The sequence below is a fragment of the Tauraco erythrolophus genome, chromosome 2 (genome assembly GCF_009769465.1).
Source record: "Tauraco erythrolophus isolate bTauEry1 chromosome 2, bTauEry1.pri, whole genome shotgun sequence".
Classification (NCBI taxonomy): Eukaryota; Metazoa; Chordata; class Aves; order Musophagiformes; family Musophagidae; genus Tauraco; species Tauraco erythrolophus.
This window is the reverse complement of record NC_141466.1, coordinates 72258262-72282094: the sequence shown is the minus strand read 5'-3', so window position 1 is coordinate 72282094 and position 23833 is coordinate 72258262. Positions and strand designations below refer to the sequence as shown.

Genomic DNA, 23833 nt, shown 5'->3' with positions numbered 1-23833 from the left:
TGGCACCCATGGGAGGCTGAAGGCATTGCACAGCAACACCCCATCTAACACACGGAGTGACGACTCCCTCACATCCGGGCTTGGCCCAAGTGGCATGTGAGCTTTTGGGAGACTCCCAGGTACCCACCAGCCTGGTCAGAGCACTCTGACTGCCTGTCTCTCCATTTCCAGGCACCCAGACATCCCAATGCACCTACAGCCTGGGGCATGTGCAGGAACAGATGTGCTTCTGGTGCATCCTGCTCACTGGGCAGGTGCTATAGCCACGTTACATTACGGGTTCAAGGGCACCTTCCCCACCTTTGATGCCAAACTACCTGACATGCATCGCATACATGCTGATGCTTTCCATCCAAAGGAAGGGTTTGACGTGGGCAATCCCTAATCTGCTCTTTGGGACTGGCTCATGGTTGTTGTTGCACTCCTTGTCCCCCTCAACCCTGCCTGGAGATTGTTTGGATCAGTGCTAGGTAGCCAAAACCTTCTCAGAGATTGTCCTAATAATTTACTAAGTTTATGGGCACTTCAGGTGCTTGGCCTGGCAATGTCCAATCAATGAGACTTGACAGAGGTGTCTACCAGTACAGATGTGGCCACAAATTCCCATGACAGAGAGTCAATATCTTCATATTGTTCTTCATATGTTCAAGGCCAGGTTGGATGAGGCTTTGAGAAACCTGGTGTAGTGGAAGATGTCCCTGCCCATGGCAGGAGGGTTGAAACTAGAAGATCTTTGAGGTCCCTTCCAACCCAAATCATTCTATGATTCTATGATTCATGCTAGTGAAGCTTAAGGCACTTGGCGACAGGCTGCATGGGGAGATGCTACAAGGAACAAGCTCCCCAGAAGAGTTGTGGGTAGGAAGAACCACCCTCATGCTTTTTGCCACCGCTGGACCCGCATGAATTGAGGAGTTCCCCATAAAATGCTCCTTTCTCTGCCCGAGCTGCTCTCAGAGGTGTTGGGTCAGTCCCTGGGTTTTATCCGAATTTCTCTTTTTTTGCGTCTCCTCCTCAAACTCTTTCTGGCACACGGTGGAGAACAGCTCACGGCACCGCACTGCGAGAAACGCCACTGCAAACAGAAATCAGATCTTCATGCACATCACAAAGAGTAGCTCCCCATGCACTGGACATGGCTGATCTCTGATTTTGGGGACAGCTGTGCCTGACATGTGGTGGGACCTGGAGAAGGAAGGGGGCCTCAAAGGTGAGGTGCTACCCCACTTGCAGCCTCACCCCAAGGCCCCTTCTTCATCCTGGATCCCAGCACCCCTCCTGAACATCCTTATCCTTTCCAAGGATGCTTTTCCAGCTGCTCCGATGCTTCTCCCCACTAGCTCTCCCCCAGCCAAGAGTTGGGAATCCAGGGGTAACGCTTGTGGGACACCCATAAGGACCAGGCAGGAGCAACACAGCACTGCAAACCCCACTGCCACCAGCACGAGTGGGTGCTGACCGGCTCCCTACCTCGTGTTGAGGGATCCCTGGCTAAGGGTGTCCCCCTCTCCCAAAAGTTCATCTTCGCTGTGGTAGTACATCTCGTCCTCTTCCATCCTGTGAGGGTGGTGACATGGAAAACATCAGCCCTTTGCCTTCCTCGTTATTTGTAGCAGCAGTGGTGGTGATGGCAACGACCGCAGCCCCCGGGGCTAGTAAGGGTGAGTACAGGGCAGCAAGACCCAGCCGAGCCCGACAGCCCTCCTGTGCTCAGAATCATGGAATGGTTTGGGGTGGAAGGGACCTCAAAGATCACCCAGTTCCAACCCCCCTGCCATGGGCAGGGACACCTTCCACTACACCAGGTTGCTCAAAGCCTCATCCAACCTGGCCTTGAACACTTCCAGGGATGGGGCAGTCACAGCTTCTCTGGGCAACCTGTTCCAGTGCTGTGGGACAAGTGCCTATATCAGAGGACATGGAGAAGCTCCTTGGGACAAAAGCAGGAGGTGAAACCCATTTCAGTCCAGCTGTCCACACACAAACTTATTTGGGACAGTGGGACCAGGATGCATTGCTTTTTTGGCATGTCTGCTAAGGGATGCTCTTCCCTCTCCTCCTTTAAAAGAGATGCGTATCAGCTTGTCCAAGGCTGCACAGCCTGCTCCTGGCCATCCAGCCATGGGAAGGAGCTCTAACGGGTTCTCTGGGCAGCACTGGGGCTGATGGGCCACCTGCGGCACTCAGCCTCGCTCAGGATAAGCCCTGTGAACGAAGGGTGTGGTTTTTTTAAAAAGCATTGCAAATCTGAAGGAGAAGCTGAAGCCAGATGTCAAGGGCCTTTCACCAAACTGTGACCACCAGGAATCACGCTCCCACCTGCTAAGAGGTGCTGACCTGTGGGGGAAATGCGTTGGAAGGACCATTGATGGCCATTTCCATTTCCATCGCACACCATTTCCAGATGGCACAGCCAGATTTAACCTCCACGTGGCCCCACTGCCCATCTATAACCATCACGTTTGCTTCAGCTCTCTGACGGGAAGGACTTTTCATCAACTACGTACAAACCAACCTCAACAAGTCCTTCTGCTCAGCACTGCCTGCAGCCAGCGCAGCTCAGCAGCCTTCAGCCGTGACCCATCTTCAGGCACCCAGGCAGGGCTGCTCAGCAAACCACGCACCTTCATTGAAAAACTGCTCCCGGTGGGATCTATTGGACTAAAGGTGCCTGTCCTCACCCTCCAGCTGAGCTGGACATCTTAGATTTACTCTACAGTGCCTGGAGACCTAATCCAGAGCCTCAATTCATCCGACCGCCTGCCGCAGGTCATGCATCAGCCATGCAGTGGTAATTACATCTCCGGTGAGGGTGAAGTCATAGAACCATAGAATTATAGAATCATAGAATATTAGAATCATAGAGTCATAGAATCATAGAATTATAGAATCATAGAAACATAGAATCATAGAATCGTAGCATTATAGAATCATAGAATCATAGAGTCATAGAATTACAGAATCATAGAATCTTGGAATTACAGAATCATAGAATCTTGGAATTATAGAATCATAGAATCTTAGAATTATAGAATCACAGAATCAGAGAATCTTGGAATTATAGAATCATAGAGTCTTAGAATCTTAGAATCTTAGACTCATTGAATCATTGAATCACAGACTCATAGAGTGGTTTGGGTTGGAAGGGACCTTCCAATGTCATGTTCGAACGTGAAGTCACGTTTGCATCACACCACCCGCGTCTCCACAGCCCACGTGGCGCAGGCAAGGATGTCGATTTCCCAACAAACAGGGGCTGACCAATGGGCCAAAACCCCCTCCGCAAGCTGGGCTGTGCCGGGTGCGCTGCCCCACCACCCCCCTTTTTAAATCCTTCAGCATTTTCCCCGCTCAGCAGCGTCATGGTCCACTGAGCTGGGAAACCAATCTGCACTTCCAATTTGCTTGAAAATTGACAGCTTTCAGCCCAATTCACACAGTTAATTAACTGCCTAGGAGTGATGCGAGCGACTGGAGATATCTGCCCTCCGTCTTACACCATGGGGAAAAAGGAATTTTGCCCTTATATGGCCACAATAAAGCGCTAAACCCAGACAGAAACACGATTGCATAAACCCAGCGAGGGGGGATGTATGGCTGCAGCAGTACCTGAGATGTAAATGCTATTAAAAAAGCAGCCAATTTCCAGGAGCATGTTTGGATTCAAACCTCCCAGCTAGGCTCCCAGGCGGATCTGGAAGCCCCAGGGCTGCCCAGGTTTGATCCACCGGCACTTCACAGCTCTCAGACAAGGACTGCGGCAGTCCTGGGAGAGCGGTGGGTGACCTGAGGACTCAGCTCTGCCTGTCCCACTTACACAGTCTCTCTCCTCCACCAGTTCTCTCTTTTTCCATGAGACTTTTAGCAAGTTCAGGACTTTGATGTCTTCGCTCTTCCAACTCAAAGAGGCCAAGGGGTTCAAGAGCTACTGGAGTGGAGACGGACAGACAAAGTGGAAAACCCAACTGCAGTAACTATGCAGAGCTGCCTGAAAATGTGGCTTAGCAGCCCGTGAACATGATATATTTATACACAAGTGGCTTCACACTTGCAAAACTCTGTTGTCTGATGAGCTGGGTGAGGACCTGAGCATGGAGTTCAGCCCTGGAGTTGCTCTGGCCTCAGTGTCCATCCACGCCCTGGCCTCCTGGCTGCATATGAGATAGTGAAAGGGCTGCTCCTCCCAGCCAGGATCGAGCCCTGAACACCCATATGCAACAGCTCATGGTAAAACTGGTCCCAGCTTGCACTTCATCCCAATGGACAGCCAACCACAGTGTCCCCGGTCCTGAGCCCTCTCCACCCACCCCCGGCACCAGGCTGGGTTTGCAACTGGTTTACAGCAGCTCTGTGTCAAGAGTCAGAAGGATACGATCCCTGGATTTGTTTTCATTCAGCATCAGGTCCTGTGAGCTCAGAAAGACACAAGGGTGATGCTAAGGACCCTCAAATGAATAGAAAGCTGGTAACAGCATCTCTTAGAAGAACTGGAGGGGAGGTGTTCCCACCTGCCATCACATGGTGAGGGGTCCCTCAGCTCATCCAAATAGGGGTCACCTGCCCAGGCACTGCCTTCGTAATGGGATTTCATTTAAGCCTGGTGAGGTATGGAGCTCCCAACAGACTGTCATGGAGGGAGCTTTGACGATGTCTTTGGGAAGCCAAGTGCTTGTCTGTCAGAGGGTTAACGCTGCAAGGGCTCATTCTCTCCTCTGTGCCAGAGCATCCCTGGCGTCTCCTTCAGCCTCTGCTGTGCCAACTGCCTTGCCATGCAACGTGCACCCTCATGATGGCCCTTGGCACATGGACACAGGCCAGAGGCACTGTCACTGTCACCATGAGCTGCATTGAGATGCAAGAACCCACACATGACTCTACACCCCCACACATGGCTCTACATCCCACACGTGGCTCTAATCCCATCCAATATGAGCCCCGACCGACCGCCAGACCCTTAATCCTCTCTGAATCTGCACTTAATTACATTCGCTCTCTGGCATCTGCCACGTCCTACAAACCTCAGCATAGAATCATAGAATCATAGCATCTGCTGTAAGGTTCGGCTCTGTGCAGGGCAGGTGTGATGGAGCACCAAGGACCCGCTGGCACCGGTGAGTGGACATTTACAGCCTGTCCTCAACTTGAGCAGTGATAATAGGTTTTCTGAAGACCAGGAGATGTGACGCACCTTACAGGAGCACTGGGGCAATGCTGCCCTTTCATGACAAGCCAAGAAGCCAAGCTCTCCCCATCCCTGCTGTCATCATACATTTCCAAGCGCTGAGAATCACATTACCTCCTGAAGCTCCGTTCCATGGACTGCTGGTTGGATTTACTCGGAGAGATGTCCAAGCCCTGCCGGTGGCCACAGAGGAGGCTGTCTGTCTCTAAGGGGTACCTGCCATCCCCCCCGGAGTGGGCGCTGGGGGTCTCCAGGAACTCCTTGTCGTTCCACATGCCCACTGTCCCATCCAGAGCCTGGTACCTGATCTCTATGGAGATGCTGGTCTGCAATGCACAAGGAAGACGCAATCAGCCCCCAAGGGCAGCAGAGAGAGGAAGGAAGGTCATGCAAAATCTGAAAGGCAGGAAGAGCTGTTGCATCAGCTGGCTTGATCTCTGAGCCTCACTGACCCCAAAGTCTCTTCTTTCCGAGTGCATGAGACAGTTGGGGAGCAGGTCTTTGGCTTCAGGAGGTGGTCTGACCCAGTTCAGGCATGGTGCTGAAGCCTCCCTCCCGCTCAGGGACCTGATTCACTTGGAGCATCCCAGACCAGCTACACCAGATATGAGAGTCACCAAAGGCCCTGAAGAGCAGACAAACCCCTCGAGGACCTGAAGGCACCATGAGGAGACAGAGCCATGCCATGTTGGTGGGTTTTTCTCTGTGGCACATCAGCCCGTTAAGGATTTGTGCCCTGCTGTTAAGTGCTGGGCTGCCAAGCTCCATGGGCACATGGTGCTCCTTCCTGGCCCCAGCCCATCTCCAGGCAGGGCAGGGTTTGGCAGGAGATGGACATCCTTGGGGAGGTTTGGATAGATCTCGGTTTGCGGAGGGTATCTCCTGACCAGGACCAGCCTGGCTGGGGCTTGGGGATGGGAAGGGACTTGGCACTGCATCTGCCCAAGCTTGACCTAAAGCTTCTTCTGGATGAACCAAGTAAGATGCTCTCCCTCTTCTACATGGTCATCCCCCGCTTACCCACCCAAGATTGCATCAGGCTGCTGCTGAAAATTCAGGGTTGGAGCTCCCAAACATTTTTGCCCCCCAAAAAATCCTTCTCTAGATTTAAAACCCCATCAAAAATGTGAAAGTTCACCTTACTGCAAAGAACTGCTGGCACTACCTCTGCTCTGATGCCCAAAGTCCTTCTAAAACCACAGCTTTGGATAAAGAAGCCAGAAAAATATCTCCACAAAAAACATATCTATTTTGAAAGGCAAACAGCTGCTATGAGGATCAAAACAAAAGCAAAAACTGTCCTCCACCTCCATTCAGCTTCCACAGAGAAATTATAAGTTCTATTTGATGTGAAGGCAGAAGGACAGAACAAAAAGGCCAACAAACACTAAATGGGAAAATTTATTCCAAAACATTCCTTTTTTCATTTATATTTAAAAGGAGGGACCGTACCCCGACATGCTTCAACCACAGCTCGTCAAAGGAGTGATGAAAGGCTGGAAGAGACAAGATCCGGCCTGGAAGGATTCTGTGCCTTTAGCAAGTGACAGCTAAGGACTGACTCAAACCCTGCTGGAAACAGAGCTTCGTGGCAGGTTTTGACTGATTTTGTTCTTCGCATGGCAAAACCACAAATTCACGTCAATCAAAATGATTTGCCACACTGTGCTGACCTCACCGAGCTGCTTTGGATTGTTTACAACATCAAACGCAGAGAAGAGACAGAGATCCACGTTGAAACATTGGTTTTTTTCACGTTTTCAAACTGCCTCAACGCTGATGTGAAACACTTGATTTTGAAACCTCATTTTTAAACTATATTTAAAGGTTTTAAAACCCTTTAAAATAAATGAAAAATCATGGGTGTAATAAACTGGAAGATTTTGTGTTGGGCTGAAAAAAAACACACTACTTTGAAGAGAAATTAGAAGGTGTAAGCTAAACCCAAGAGAAATCCACATTGGAAACAAAACTCTCAATTTAACAGTAAAGAAAACAAACGAGCGGAATGATTCGCTAAAGGGCCAGTGGATTGCTCTGTCACTGGACTTTGGAAAATCATTTTAATTTGTTTTGGGTTTTTTCACCACTTGAGATAATAACAAATTCTGAGATGTCCCAGAGCTTCTCTTGTAGGAGGCCGGACGACACGGCCGTCATACCCCTCCCGGCTTTACAATTCCTGACTCTTTCAATCTCTTTGCTAAGGCAAGTCAATAACGTTCTTTGGGCTGGCTGGAGTGGTTTTGCGGTCAGCCCAGAAAAAGGACAACAATTTTCAACCTTTCCTTTGCGTTTGATTACAGAAAGACGAAAGTTTGCCTGGAAAGTGCTTTACAAGAAATGATGGCAGCGAAGAAGCGCCTCTCCCTTTGTCCGGAGCCGGGGCTGATGTTCAGAGCTTCATATCAACATGTCCATGGCACAGCCACCCCCGAGCGGGTTTGGAGGTGGGACAGTTGTGTTGGGGCAGGACCTTGGCGAGAACCTCAGATCACGGTGCCAGCCCAGCATCTTGCAGAAACGGAGCTGCGCGGCGTTACGGCCCCTTGAGCACCGATGCTGTGCACGCCAGAGCCCCACCAGAGAGAATGCAGTGCCGGAATGTGCTTGGGTGCCTTTTGCAGAGGAAACGTGCCTTTAAAACCACAGGTTTTAAGGATTTGAGTGAGGGGAGGTTTGCCGACAGGGGACATACAGAGAGGCTCAGGGGAGACCTTATTGCTCTCTACAACTACCTGAAAGGAGGTTGTAGGAAGGTGGGAATTGGTCTCTTCTCCCAGGTAGCTAGTGATAGAACAAGAGGAAATGGCCTCAAGGTGCATGAGGAGAGGTTTAGATCAGATATTAGGACAAATTTCCTTACTGAGAGTGGTCAAACATTGGAACAGATTGCCAAGGAAGTGGTGGAGTCACCACACCTGGAAGTGTTCAAAAAACGTGTAGATGTAGCACTTCAGGACATGGTTTAGTGGGCATGGTGGTATTGGGTTGACGGTTGGACTTGATGATCTTAGAGGTCCCTTCCAACCTTAATGATTCTATGATTCTATGATTCTACGATTTGTGTTTGAGTTTGCTCAAAGCCAGGAACGTGTTGTTTCTGAGCAAAACCTTTTTCTTTGCTCCTCAAAGGACACGGAGCACAGACAACCAGTTATCCCATCTTGGCTGATGGACAGTGGCTTTCCATACCTGCCCACCTCTGCCTCCTTGATACGTTCGATCATTTTTCAGTCCCTCTCTCCTCCTGCGACAGCCCTCGCTGGCCAGGGGCCACTTCTATGCCTACTAAAAAAAAAAATCCGCATCTTTTGAGTCCGGGATAAAGTGAGTCACCTCTCCAGGAGGGCTGACTCTGCTGCCCATCAGGAATAGAGATTCTATTCCAGATCTATATTTCTACATAATAATCTATTCCAGATTTATACTTCTAATAACATTTCTCCATAACAAATGTCCCAGGTGTTGCCCTCTGGATTCTCTCTTCTCCAGGCTCCCTCACTCCTAATTTATCCTGCTGGAGCAAAGGCTGGGAGCAAGCAGTTTGGAGTGAGAATTTATAGAATCATAGAATCATAGAATGGTTAGGGTTGGAAGAGACCTCAAAGATCACCTAGTTCCAACCCCCCTGCCATGGGCGGGGACACCTTCCATACACCAGAGCCTCATCCAACCTGGTCTTGAACACCTCCAGGAATGGGGCAGCCACAATTTCTCATCACAACTTCTTATGATGCTGAGCTGTCTCTGCACCCCTGAAGTTGCCATGGATACTGCATGGGAGAAGGGATCTGAAATCCTGCCGAAAGCTCGAAACGCAAACGCATCCGCTCACCTCCCGAGTCTGGTTTGAACTGAGGCGACCTGGGGCTAAGAGGATGCCCTGGGAATGCAGGGAAATAGAGACGCAGCATTTCTGCTTACAGCAAGCACTAGAAGTGCATGATTCCTGCACGTGTATCTGTCCGGCTTGCGGCGTGCAGAACACGACGGGATTTATTGTCTTATCCAAGGGAGATCCATACTCCAGTAAAACTTGCCTTGCCCAGGCTGTCCCGGTTTTATAGCAATAGACAACAGTTGGTATTTATGTTTTCTGTGGATACCAACTAAACTCACACCAGCAGAGCTGCCCCGATGCAGAGGAGATGCGGAGATGAGGTCCTCAGAGGGCCGGTGATGACCATGGGTCATCCAGAGCATCAGGCACGGGCTGGGGAAGGTCGTTTCTTCTCCAGGTGCCTCCAGTTAGGAGTACATGGCTTATAAAGAGGCAAAGGGAAGGAGACTATTTGCTTTGACCTACTGTGCAGCTGTTCCAAGCTCCTGGCCAGACTGCAAGGCACTGGGCAACGCAGGTACCTCCTCAGTCCTCCGTTAGGTCATTCTAAAAATGTCATCATTTTGACATCAAGAAGTTGTATGTATTTCATTTTCACCCCTTGGTTTTCCTCTCTCCCCTCTGTGTCACTGAAGGGTCTTAAAAATATGAGATTTTCTTCCTTTGGTGGGTCCCATTATGCAACTTCTCAGCCTGAGAAACCAAAAGAACAGCGGGAATTCTTTTCTCCATCCCTGAAATTATTGTTGCATCCTGGGTCTGCAGCCCCTCTGCTTTTTCTCCTGCCTCAGGACTGTATTCCTCATACTTTTATTGGTTTCATTCCCTCCACCTCCCCAGGAGAAGTCACCTCCTGTCTCCTCCTGATGAAACTGCTTGTCGTTTCATTGCTAATTGCCTGTTGTTAGCGCAGAGGGTTACACGCAATTGCACTTTTCCTTTATGCTGAGCACAGGAAGCAGCTGATAAAGGAATAAGAAAAGGGGAGAGGGGGGAAGCTGAGCTTTCATTTTTTAATGAAAAAATCTGGATTTTGTATACCAAAGAAGATGAGAAGTAGCTGTATTTCAAAGTGTGTTCTAAAACTCAGTCTCCATGGGAAACAGCTCCCGTGGGATGCATTAACTGGGTGGATACGCTCGAAGTGACCCAGCAACTGCTCTGCAGACAGGGAGCCTTCTGCTTGGCATCGGGGGTATGGGACGGTGGGTGCAGACCCACACCGGGGGCATATTCCTTATCCTTATTTTCCCCAGAGGGATATAGAGAACGGGACTTCAGGAGAGCTGCTGCACGAGGTATTCCTCATGTTATATATATGGAGGCCAGCAAGGAGTGGTGTTCCTCAGGGGTCAGTATTGGGGCCGGTGCTGTTTAACATCTTTGTTGGCGACATGGACATAGTGATCGAGCGCACCCTCAGCAAGTTTGCTGACGACACCAAGTGTGTGGTGTGGTGGACACACTGGAGGGAAGGGATGCCATCCAGAGGGACCTGGACAGGCTGGAGAGGTGTGCCTGTGCGAACCTCATGGAGTTCAACAAGGTCAAGTGTAAGATCCTGCATGTGGGTTGGGGCAATCCCAAGCACAAGTATAGAAAGCCAACTATATCTTGGGCTGCATCAAAAGGTTGAGGGAGGGGATTTTGAGGTGCTCCCTGCAGTGCTTTGTTCAGCTCTGAGGTCCCCAACATCAGAAGGACATGGAGCTGTTGAAGCAGGTCCAGAGGAGGCCACGAAGATGATGCGAGGGCTGGAGCACCTCTGCTATGGAGACAGGCTGAGAGAGTTGGGGTTGTTCAGCCTGGAGAAGAGAAGGCTCTGGGGAGACCTTCCAGTACCTAAAGGGGCTACAAGAAAGCTGGAGAGGGGCTTTGGACAAGGGCGTGTAGTGACAGGACACGGGGCAATGGCTTTAAACTGAAAGAGGGGAGATTTTGATGAGATCTAAGGAAGAAATTCTTCCCTCTGAGGGTGGTGAGGCACTGGCACAGGTTTCCCAGAGAAGGTGTAGCTGTTCCATCCCTGGAAGTGTTCAAGGCCAGGATGGATGAGGCTTTGAGCAATTTGGTTTAGTGGAGGGTGTCCCTGCCCACGGTAGGGGGGTTGGAACTGAATGATCTTGAAGGTCCCTTCCAACTCACACCAATCGATGATTCTATAGAGGGGTCAGATAAAAGCAGCGTTCAGGTCAAATACTGTAAATATTGAGCATTTCAAACACCCGGTGCTCATGGTACAGACTAAAGCTGATGCCCTGATGGCCGGGGCAGAGCCAGCATGGGATTGCTCAGGTGCATTAGGGGAGCACTGGGAGCAGAGCTCAGCGTGGGACTGCAGTCGAAGCTGCTGCTTAGCATCTCCGCAGGGATCTGAGGACCTTGCTGTGCTCAGAGGTGCCCAGGAGTCTCCAGCAGCAGGATGTTTTCAGGCTCTTTCTGAGCTGTGCATGAGCAATTACACCCTGTCTGTATGCGGGTTAAACCGATCCCTTCCTGCTTTGCCCTCATCCTAAACTTCTCATGGCGTGCAGAACGACCAGCCTTTGCTGTGCACCCTCAGGATGGTCGCGGCTGCCTCAGTCCTTCAGACCAAGAATAACGGGACGAAGGAAAGGTCAAGGATTGGGGGATTCAGGTGCATAACACAGACTTCTCTGTTCCCTCAGAGTCAGTAGAAATACGGACAGACGGACCAACAACTGAAGGGCAGCAGCAGTTGCTTATTCTTCGTGACCTACCTGAATGGTTGAATTATTGTCATCTATGAGCGTGTCCGTCACCTCTACCTGCCCTTCCTCCACCACCTTTTGCAGGACCATCCGGAAAGTGCCAATGAGCCTATGGAGCAAAGAAGAGAGAAGTCAGGTGAGCTGTGGTGAGCATCCACTAGCATCTGTTTTCAACGGGACAGGGCTTTGCTGGCCAATTTGCACAAGGACATGTGGCTGGTTTCACTTCCCATTTGGTTTAAGAGGAGGTAGATGTCAGATGTAGGATTAGAGCATGGTCAAGGACTCTGGCAGCTGCAGTCAGTGACCCCAGCTCAGTGGAGTTAGTGGGCAAAGGAGAAGCCAGGAGAGAAGCCATTTTGAGGTGACACTGCTGGGACAAGCAGGGAAAGAGACTTTGGGAACATCAGCCATTAACTACTGGGATGAAACAGAACCACAGAATCACAGAATGGTTTGGGTTGGAAGGGACCACCAAGATCATCTAGTCCCAACCCCCCTGCCATGGGCAGGGACACCCTGCACTACACCAGGTTGCTCGAAGCCTCATCCAACCTGGCCTTGAACACTTCCAGGGATGGGCAGACACAGCTTCTCTGAACAACCTGTGCCAGTGCCTCACCACCCTCAGAGAGAAGAATTTCTTCCTTATTTCTAATCGAAATCTCCTCTCTTTCAGTTACAACTAAGGGAACCCAGACTGGTCTTTTCCATCCTGAATGTCTGCAGTTATTTCTGCACTGGTAAATTGAATGAGGTAAGAACCAGGTCACTGTTCCTCACCTATCTGCACCAGGACATTGTCAGCACAGGCCATGGCATGAGGAGGTCCCATGTCAACATGCCTGACCACAGCCTACCCCCCCAGGAGGGATTCACTCAGGGCAGAGCATCCCTGGAGCAGTTTGGATGTACCTGGTTGTGTGTGGGATGAGTGGAATAGCCCAGTCTGGTTGGGTTGGCCCAGAGTTGGAGAACAGGGCTCACGTTGGTTACTTTACTTGGATAGACATAGTCTGAAGGCGCTGTACATGAGTCTGAAAGCTGCTCAGAGGAGAAGATTGACTCTCTTCTGCTAAGGGAGGTCTAATCGTAACCAATGCCTGCAGGCTTATGTCCTTGTCCTAGCCTGCTGTCTTCAAGCAAGTCAGCAGAGACCTAGGGGGGTTAGGCTGTCTACATCCTGGGAGCTTTCACAGAATCACTTAGGTTGGAAAAGACCTTTAAGATCGTTGAGTCCAACCATTAGTTTCAAGACCCAACTGGAAAAAGCGAAGAGCCACCCGGTGTCAGGTCAAGCTGACCCAGTCTTGAGCACAAGGCTGGACCAGAGAGCTCCTGAAAGGCCTTCCAGTCTGAATTATCCTGTGACCCTTTGTTATGATTCTGCGCTCCTTGATCCTACGATTCTTGCTGTGGTCTATAGCGTGTGAGGCAAGCTGCACATCAAAGCTCGGTCCCTGTGTATTTGTCAGAGCAGGCAGGGATGAACGCTGATATGTGAGTGTATAACACCTTCCAACCACCACTACCATTTCTCCCCCAAGCATCTGATCGACACCTAAACTCACAGAAGATGAGGAGGATAAAGGCATCTAATCACCTCTGCTATGGAGACAGGCTGAGAGAGTTGGGGCTGTTCAGCCTGGAGGAGAGAAGGCTCCAGGGAGACCTTCCAGCAGCCTTCCAGTACCTAAAGGGGCTACAAGAAAGCTGGAGAGGGGCTTTGGACAAGGGCATGTAGTGACAGGACACGGGGCAATGGCTTTAAACTGAAAGAGGGGAGATTTTGATGAGATCTAAGGAAGAAATTCTTCCCTCTGAGGGTGGTGAGGCACTGGCACAGGTTGCCTAGAGAAGCTGTGGCTGCCCCATCCCTGGAAGTGTTCAAAGGCCAAGTTGGATGAGGCTTTGAGCAACGTGGTGTAGTGGAGGGTGTCCCTGCCCATGGCAGGGGGATTGGAACTTGATGATCTTGAAGGTCCCTTCCAACCTAAATCATTCTGTGATTTTATGATTCTAACTGCTCTTAGTGACTCCTGCCCAAGCTCACTGCAGCCTCCTGCTCTCACAGCTGGTGAGTGCAGCACCGTCTGCACTAAAAGCAGCCGCGTTTGTTAAATTATGGTTCCAAACAGATACTGCAGAGTGGAGAAGCCTGGCACGCTCTAATAGAAGTCATCACTTATTTGTCAGCTCACAGCTTGTCAAGGAGCTGTGGCTTTATGTTCTTCGTGTTCTGCTGTTGCACCAGAGGGACCTTCCCAGCCGGAGAAGAGTCAGCTATGAATCAATAAGTGACTCCCAACATGGAAAAATCCCTGAAACAGTGAACACAGAGCTGACTTACACCATCTGCATGTCACCTCCAGAGCCGCAATCCCAGCCAACAGCGAAGATATTACATGGCACACCAGGAATACACATGCAGTGTTCTGTCGGCTGGGGCTGGTGAGAAAGCTGCTGCTGATTAAAACACACCCTGGCAAACCTTTAGGGGATCTCTTAGTGTGATGCTGATTTATCAAGATGTGGTTTCAGAGAGGGAAAACAGAACTCCCCATGCTGTGCAGTGGGATATTGAATCATAGAATGGTTTGGGTTGGAAGGGACCTTAAAGACCATCCAGTTCCAACACCCCTGCCATGGGCAGGGACACCTTCCACTACATCAGGTTGCTCAAAGCCTCATCCAACCTGGCCTTGAACACTTCCAGGGATCAGGCAGCCACAGCTTCTCTGGGAAACCTGTGCCAGTGCCTCACCACCCTCAGTGTAAAAAATTTCTGCCTTAGATCTCATTGAAATCTCCCCTCTTTCAGTTTAAAGCCATCGCCCCTTGTCCTGTCATTACATGCCCTTGTCCAAAGCCCTTCTCCAGCTTCCTTGTAGCCCTTTCAGGTACTGGGAGGCTGCTGGAATGTCTCCCTGGAGCCTTCTCTTCTCCAGGCTGAATAACCCCCACTCTCTCAACCCATCTTCATAGGAGAGGTGCTCCAGCCCTCACATCATCTTCGTGGCCTCCTCTGGACCCACTCCAACAGCTCCATGTCCTTCTGATGTTGGGGACCTCAGAGCTGAACACAGCACTGCAGGGGGATCTCACGAGAGCAGAGGGGCAGAATCCCCTCCCTCGACCTGCTGCCCATGCTGCTTTGGATGCAGCCCAGGACATGGTTGGCTTTCTGGCTGGCAGCGCATGTTGCCAGCTCATGGTGAGCTTCTCATCGACCAGCACCCTCAAGTCCTTCTGCTCAGGGCTGCTCTTGATCCATTCTCTGCACTTTCCTTTCCCACAGGGAACGGCCCTTCTTCACACGAGTCCCTGTGTTTCCTTGTGCACATACCTACATGCGTGGGGATCAGACGGTACCATCATGGGCGTTTCTCTGACCAAAGACATCCAACCGTGCTGTGTAGGTATCCAACTGCTCACCACTCATTTAATTACACATTAATAAACCAACCAAGGAAACCAGAAAAACGACCTTACAGTTGCAGCAGCAGCAGGAAGGTCCTGCTTTCCAGCAGACCTCTAACAGGTCCTGCTGTAGGTTGCTGGTGGCATGCGATGCTCCAGGAGCAAAGGAGCGAACTGTGGCAGACCAGGTGTGCTGTGCAGGATGGAGCCCGTCCCTGCAGGACTTTCCCCTCCTCTCCTCAGCTCCCACGTGCTGTACATGGGCAGACCCCAGCACGGAGCTGCTTAACTCCATCTCCAAGGCACCGTGTAGGGCATTGAAGATGAGTACCTTTTCTTCGTGTGCTTTGTAGTGCTTCATGCCTGATGAATAATGCATCATCGCCTCCCATGGAGACCTGCTTCTTCTCTGAGATGGGCTGTTGGGGAGGAATGAAGCTGCCGTACCAGCCCAGGTTTCAGGGTTTGTGAAACAATGTTATTTGCTGTTTGCAAGAGCAGCAGCTCTCTTGCGTTGGAATGGCTTCCTTGGGAGAAGTCTGGGCTGTATTTCCCGGGATTAGAGCACAGGCTCTGTCACAGGGCGCTGGAGGGCTGTGCTCTGCTCGTGGCTGGGTTTGACGTCCCCAGGTCAGCGTGGAGGGACACTCATGTGGCTCGAGCTCTAAACCCAAGTTATTTTAGTGCAGTTGCTCACGAGCCGGGTTTGCCCACGAGGGTTGTCAGGCTCAGCCGGTAATGCATGGCACAGCCCTCGCTCTTATGTGTTTGCAGGTTTTGGTATTATTTAACCTGTTTGCTGACAGCGCAGTGTAACAACGCAGTCCCTTGGAAACGCCCCACAGCTCTATGGCGTGGTGGTGGTGGCTTCTCTTCTCCTCTTAGGTCAAGGTGGATCCAGGTCCCTTCGCTCACAGATGTCTATTGCCCCAGAGCAGCCCAATGAAGGAACAGAAAGCTTCTTGCACGGACAGAGCAATGGCAGATGTGCCTGTAAGTGGGCACATCTCTCGGGCAATGAGGAAAGTCCTTATTAGCGTGGTGGGAAACAGAAAATTACCTGGAACCAGCCTGATCTCCAGAGAACTCACCCCTGGCCTCAGGCTCCCTCCCAGCAACTCTGGTTAACCAAGTTACCCTCAGGGAAGAGACATGGTTTTGAGACAACGGACGTGGTATGATGTCAATGGGACTGAGGAAGAGCGAGGCTTTCGCTCGTCTTTGCAGTAGGCTGTGAGTATATGGAGAGTCTTCAAAGCTCAGCTGTTACGTGGTGGCTTGTTCAGCTACCGTACACCGAGCACGTGTCTGACACCAGATGTGTGTTCACCAGGCTTGGACAGATTGCTGAATTTTCCCGATCAATTTAATACTCTAGAAAAGCTCTTACATGAGACTGCAGGCCACCTTCCACTTCAGCATCCTCAGGGTGATGGAGGATTAGCAACAGTCAGACCACAACACTGCGGCTTGGGGCATTCCTGCTTTCTACTTAGGCTGCAGAGGCTGCTCTGAAATGGTTTCAAGCTGCATTACCTTATTTTGTGATTGCAGGGGGTGGGAAGGTGCCTGTACCCAGTTCTCCCTGCTTGAACATCTCATGGTTCCCCATCCCAAGCCCCTGCTGCATCAGCAGAAAATCAGTGCCAGGCTGAAACTCCTCCCGAGGGATCTGGCAGCAGGCCTCAAAGCTTTTTTATCCAACGGACAGTATGTCTGAATCACAGACTTGTTGTGTGGAAGGGATCTCCTGCACTGAGGAGATCACCAACTCTACAACCAACCAACACCAACTCTAGATGAGTTTGGCCATGGCTCTATCTACCCAAGCCTCAAAAACCTCCATGGATGGAGATCCCCCAGCTCTTTGCTGACCTGTTCAGGCTGCAGCACCCTCCTGGGGAAGATTATTTTCCTGATGTCCAACCTGAACCTCCCAAGCTACAGTCTGTGCTGGTTGCTCCTTGTTATTTCACCTGTCATTGCCATTGTCTCTGTAATTTACCTCCAAATACCTGCAGGCTGCTATTCAGTGGTCCTTCAGTCTCCTCTCCAGCAGACCAACCAAGCTCTGCTCCCTCCACCCCTCCCTGCAGGTTGCATGGACCAGGCACTAGTCAGTTGAGGGTTCATTTATGGTGGTAGTGGTAGATTCAAGGTTCCTCAGGGGTCAGTACTGGGGCCAGTGTTGTTTAACATCTTTGTCGGCAACATGGACAGTGCACCCTCAGCAAGTTTGCTGATGACACCAAGCTGTGTGGTGTGGTGGACACACTGGAGGAAAGGGATGCCATCCAGAGGGACCTTGACAGGCTGGAGAGGTGGGCCTGTGCGAACCTCATGAAGTTCAACAAGGCCAAGTGCAAGGTCCTGCACATGGGTCGGGGCAATCTCAAGCACAAGTATAGGCTGAGCAGAGAATGGATTGAGAGCAGCCCTGAGGAGAAGGACTTGGGGGTGCTGCTTGAGGAGAAGCTCAACATCAGCCGGCAATGTGCACTGGCAGCCCAGAAAGCCAACTATGTCCTGGGCTGCATCCAAAGCAGCGTGGGCAGCAGGTTGAGGGAGGGGATTCTGCCTCTCTGCTCTGCTCTCAGGAGACCCCCCTGCAGTGCTGTGTTCAGATCTGAGGTCCCCAACATCAGAAGGACATGGAGCTGTTGGAGTGGGTCCAGAGGAGGCCACGAAGATGATGTGAGGGCTGGAGCACCTCTCCTATGAAGACGGGCTGAGAGAGTTGGGGTTATTCAGCCTGAAGAAGAGAAGGCTCCAGGGAGACCTTGCAGCAGCCTTCCAGTACCTAAAGGGGCTACAAGAAAGCTGGAGAAGGGCTTTGGACAAGGGTGTGTAGTGACAGGACACGGGGCAATGGCTTTAAACTGAAAGAGGGGAGATTTGGATTAGATATAAGGAAGATATTGTTCCCTCTGAGGGTGGTGAGGCACTGGCACAGGTTTCCCAGAGAAGCTGTGGCTGCCTGATCCCTGGAAGTGTTCAAGGCCAGGTTGGATGAGGCCTTGAGCAACCTGGTGTAGTGGAAGTTGTCCCTGCCCATGGCAGGAGGGTTTGAACTAGATGATCTTGAAGGACCCTTCCAACCCAAACCATCTATGATTCTATGATTCTACATCATGTAATAGCAACGCCACGTTATAAACAGGAGTAGCTGGGGGGTTTCTCTGGTGTAGCAGTTGTCACTTTGCTAGGAGGAGTGTGAGCGCTCTGGCAATCTGGGTGCTGAAGGCTTTATGAAATGGTACTAGCCACACACCTGTACGGTTGTTGTCCCTGAAGTCATCTGGATCTGGCCCTGCCAATGCAAACAGCAAAAAGACTGGGGGGAAAAACCCCAAGCTCAGCAGTCAAACAGGGAGCAAATGTCTTCAAGAAGCATTCCGTGCACAGCCCTCCCATGCTTGCTCAGGAGCATGGCTGTGGGGTGGGGGAAGCTGGGGCTGATGGGGGAGACCCCAGAGTCAGACAACATCTCCGCATGAGAACAGGAGAGCAGAGATGCCCCAGGCAGAGGACATTTCCCATCAGGAGAGCACATGCCCCAGCTGCAGCAGAGAGCCAGGGGTCCCTCCTGGACCCCCCAAACCAACTTGCCAGACCCCTCCTTCTCCTGTGACCTGCTGCGGTGCTGCCTCTGTATGGGGCAAGGCCACTTGGGAGAAGCCAAGAGGCTGGAGCCACATCACATCCATCTCCAGCCTGTCGACACTCTTCCCCAGCCGAGCCACAGTCGAATGCTCACGCTGCCTGTGAGTGCTGGGAATTGCGGGCTGCTGCTACTACGGGAGCGGATAAAAGCAGGTGTGACTGAGCCAGTCCCAATCCTATGGCAGCTCTTCCCCAACCACCATATCCGGATGGCAACAGGCAAAGAACAGATGCTTCCATCTCCTGAGATGATGGTGAGATCGGCCCTTTTGCTGTCCTCTTAGAGCATTTTTGCAACCCTTCCACCCGACTGATGTACTCCTCCGCTGCCCAGCCTTCCCGCAGACCTCAGCCCAGCTCTTCTGCAAGAGCGCAAATTATTGGGAAGATGCATTATTGGGATAATGCGCTCCTTCCTCGGCCCCCTCCCACCCCACCTCCCCCGGAGGGCAGGAGCCGAGTGAGAGGGAATGAAATATTCAGCGCTTGTCGGCGCAGCCTTTCGTTTCCAAGTGTTTCATAATTCATCAAGTGTCCTGCTCCTCTCCCCAGCGTTTCTGCTGATGGAAAAAGAAGGAGTTTTTCTGGGTCACGCATCATTTTATCAGACTGTAGGAAGGTCTCTGGTTTCAGACCCAGCCTGGCTGGTTCAGTGCTTAGAGCTCGCCCAGTGCCTAGGGTCAGCGCGGGCTGGGACCACTGCACGCCCCAGCACACCCCACGCTTTGCTCGTTGCCCATGTGCCATGTGCCGTCTTCCCATGAAGATGACTGGTGCAGTTCAGGAGAGACACGGCTGGGGGTGACGCTGGACCCCACCAGGCATTGCTAGCACTGAAGTCCCCGCTCTGTCCCAGCAAAGGCTCTGAGGCCAAGATGTGCATCTGGCTTTGCTGAGAGCGTCCTCCAGCCCGTGAGGTCCTGTCCCACCCTTCCCTGCTAACTCAACCCTTGGATGCTCATCATCAGATCCTAGGAAGTGACAAAAGGCAAATCGTTGGCTTCTCTCCATCCCTGGAGGTGTTCAAGGCCAGGTTGGATGAGGCTTTGAGCAACCTGGTGTAGCGGAAGGTGTCCCTGCCCATGGCAGGGGGGGTGGAACTGGATGATCTTGAAGGTCCCTTCCAACCCAAACGATTCTATGATTGTATGATGAGCTCCTGTAGATTTGTCAGTTCCCGGAGCGATGGCCACCAAATTCACACTTCTTGGTCCATGCTCAGGCCACCTCTTCCCTTCCTTACTGATAAGCCAAACAGAGAGAGCTGCTGATGGCTTCAGGGTAGGTTTTAACGACTCTAGCTGCTCCTCTCTAACCAACCCCACTCATGGGGAAACACAAACCGCTGCATGACGAGATCTGATCCCTGCAGGGCTCTGCCAGCTACCACCATCCTGGGTGAGGAGTCCCTGCCCGCAGCTCGCATGCCCCACACCTCCAGCACCCGCCATGCCACTTTTCCGCAGAACTTTTCATTTCTCTATCAAAACATTGCGTGACACCGAGTCAAACACTGTGCAGAAGTCTCAGTGTAACCAAATTACCTCTTTAGCAACCAGATCTCTAATCTCATCCCAAATTAGTTACCTGACAGGATACATTTCAATACGACAGGGCTGACTGACACTCATTATCCTATTCCACTTGTCTGCTGCGGTGAAAAGCAAATCCATTTATATTTAATGAGAATTTTTGCAAGAGTTTGCTGGGAAAAAAAAAAATAATTCACTGAAGTAACTTCTAATATCTGGAGGCTGTTGAGCTGGAACTGCTGTTGTGTCCTACATTTCGCCAGCTCATCTGGATGATAACGAAGCGATAATAATCATGTATGGTCGCAAGTGTAAGCTCTGACTCGCCTCCTGCACAGGCTGGGTGCAAAGGGGATAATTAGGAGGGAAGGGATTGAGGAAACTTTAACTTAAAGAGTCAGATGATTACAGGTGAAGCTGCAATTTGGCTGGAGAGCGAAAAAAGCTCTTTATTTTGGTTCCTCGCCTGACCCACGAGAGGAAATGGTTTGTGTTTATCAGCGCTGCCCAACACTGGTTTGTACATAAATGCAAATGCTGCAACTTCCAGCCGTACCATCAGACCCCCCAGTATCCAACAGCAACTCCCTTTCAGCTTGTTTACTTTCAGTTTTTCCAGTCCGAGCTCACAGAGAGCCCCTGCTTCTCCCCCCAGGTACCCCAATGAGCTTTGCAGAGCAAACAGACCCACCCAGCTCCTCATCAGAGCAGCTCCCTGGTTTCTCATCACCCATTTTCGGACCCCTTGCACATCTCTGGTCTCCCAGCCAGTCTTGCCTGGGTGCAAGGCATCGTAGAAGAGAAGGCTCTGGGGAGACTTTCTAGCAGCCTTCCAGTACCTAAAGGGGCTACAAGAAAGCTGGAGAGGGGCTTTGGACAAGGGTGTGTAGTGACAGGACGAGGGCAATGGCTTTGAACTGAAAGAGGAGAGATTTCGATGAGATCTAAGGAAGAAATTCTTCCCTCTGAGGGTGGTGAGGCACTGGACCAGGTTACCCAGAGAAGCTGTGGCTGCCCCATCCCTGGAAGTGTTCAAGGCCAGGTTGGATGAGGCTTTGAGCAACCTGGTGTAGTGGAAGGTGTTGCTGCCCATGGCAGGGGGGTTGAAACCAGGTGATCTTGAAGGTTCCTTCCAACCCAAACCGTTCTATGATTCTATGATTCTCTTCCTCTGCACAGCCTGCACTACATAAGCCACATCATCCCTTGCTGGCCATGTCCAACTTCAGCAGAGCTGGCCGTTGCAGTTACCTTCTCCCTTGCTCACTCTTGGTGAGCCAAGCTGAGGTCTGGACTCTGCTCATCTCCATCTCTGAGGCTTCCCTTCTCCACAGGGTTCAGTATTTCGGCTCTTTTTTCACATGCCAGCCTTGCCTGCAAAACTGGACAAGCTGTACAACATGGAAAGCTGTACGACTCGTAGAAAGGCTGAGCTGATACCTCCGTAGACATCTCAGCTGATTAACTCGCACCTCTGACATGGTGTGGAAACTTCTGCTTTTCCAGGTTCCTGCCCCTGGTGACATCAGTCCTCTCAGGTCATCACCACGATCACCCTGTCCATCTATCTTTTACCTTCCATGGAAGATGATGCCATAAAGTCTTAATGAGACTTCGGACTAGCTTGCTGTAGCCATCCCGTTGCAAGGGGCTTTGTGCAGGAGAAAGATTTCAGGTAGATGATACATCTGCCTGTGGACCAGGCAGCTGTAGGTGTTACCACAGAGACCTGTCCTTAGGGCTGGGAAGCTAAGCTGGGCTTTACAAACCTCAGGCTCTGGAGCACTTGCCACCCACCCTACTTTGTGGAGGGGTATGTGAGAGGAGACCCAGCTCGCTGGACTGGTCCCCACCATACCCATTTTGCATCACCTGGAAAAGAAGCTGGACTAGGACCTTCTGAGGTGAATCTCACAGCTCAAGAAGTGCAATGGACAATGGAGAAGGAAAAAGAGTGTTGATTTAAGAAAAATCATGAAAATAAAGAGTGTAGCTCATGGATCAGGAGGATGGGGGAGCCTGAACTCTCAGGACAACAAATCCATTTGTAATGATAACCCAGATACATCAGGAAGGACCACAGTTCATCAAATCTTGTCGTTCAGAGTATGAGTCTTCTGGCATATGCAAGATGTCCACCTGAGGAGCCCTGGGGCTAGAGGGGATATCTTTGTGTTCAGTAAACTCACACAGCTTTTTCTTCCATGAAGATGTAAAATTCAGTTTCAAACCTATAAACTTTTAGTATCTCATGGTGGGACTCTCCACAGCCCAGCCCACTTCATCCTGAACCTGCTCCCACTATCTTTGTTTTCAACTCTTTCAAGTTTTCCTACTGAAATGGATGATGAATAACTGTTTCCTCCCCAGTTTAACTTTGCGATTATTCATTACGTGCTTGTTTGAATTGGACTAATTTCAAAGAATCATAGAATGGTTTGGGTTGGAAGGGACCTCAAAGATCATCTAGTTCCAACTCCCCTGCCATGGGCAGGGACACCTTCCACTACACCAGGTTGCTCAAAGCCTCATCCAACTTGGCCTTGAACACTTCCAGGGATGGGGCAGCCACAGCTTCACTGGGCAACCTGGTCCAGTGCCTCACCACCCTCAGAGGGAAGAATTTCTGCCTTAGATCTCATCAAAATCTCTCCTCTTTCTTTAAATTTAATTTACAGTTCCTCATATAAAAGCTGTTCCAGATCTTTTATCTGTTCTATTGGATCCCTTTTGCTCCTGCACAGTTAACAACACAAAACCAAAGGACTCTTACAACCAACAGCAGCTGTTGCAAAGACAGCCTGTAACAGTGTTGGAAAGCAACTTTCTGTGTTTCCAGTGCCGAAAGGAATAGTAGAAAAACTTGGTTTAATGATGTTTGAATATTCAAGGTCACTGGATGGCTCCCATCTACTAAGACAACAGGTATAAGATTCCCTCCAAGACACCTTCCCATAATAAAGTTTGGGGATCCAAACCACATGTGAAAATGACAAACATTAACCCTACGTTGTGCAGGTGGTCCCCAAATCCCATAAGATCTTCCCATATGATTTTTTTTTGTCTTGCTGGTGAAATGAGACGGAGCCAAAGGCAAGCCAAGCATGAGGCTGGCGTGAGGCAACCTTATGTAAACATTTTGTCTGGGTTACAAGTGTACTCAGTTTAATTCAAAGAGATTTCATTGTTTCCTGCCTTTTAGCAATTCTCTAGACAAAAATAACATCTTGATGTGCATACCAGAGGCATCACTCATCCTGCGGCCTGGTGAGTCAGACGCAAACCCCTTGATGCCACCTCAGGGATCTTCCTCAGGGATCCCTGGGATCTTCCACACAGAGAGGGAAGAAAATGGGGAGAACTGAATCTTCTGCATCACTGACGATGCTCCAAGGTCTGCAGCTCAGCCCTCGTGATGTATCAGCCAGTCAAGGGCCACCTCTACTTCCAAGATGGCTTT

General features: G+C 50.7%; 1 protein-coding gene across 5 annotated transcripts in view; it reads right to left on the bottom strand.

Moving 5' to 3' along the window:
- Positions 1-23833, bottom strand: part of OTOF (otoferlin) — a 110929-nt gene that overhangs the window by 62489 nt on the left and 24607 nt on the right. For 4 of the 5 annotated variants that reach the window (XM_086624725.1, XM_086624722.1, XM_086624733.1 and 1 more), the window contains 2 exons: positions 11768-11867; positions 5297-5508 (listed from right to left, as the gene is read on the bottom strand). In XM_086624725.1, the coding sequence (XP_086480851.1) occupies positions 5297-5508; positions 11768-11867 (312 nt within the window). Of the gene's footprint in view, positions 1-1470; positions 1558-5296; positions 5509-11767; positions 11868-23833 lie in introns of all 5 variants that reach the window. The other variant, XM_086624714.1, reaches the window with a different exon arrangement.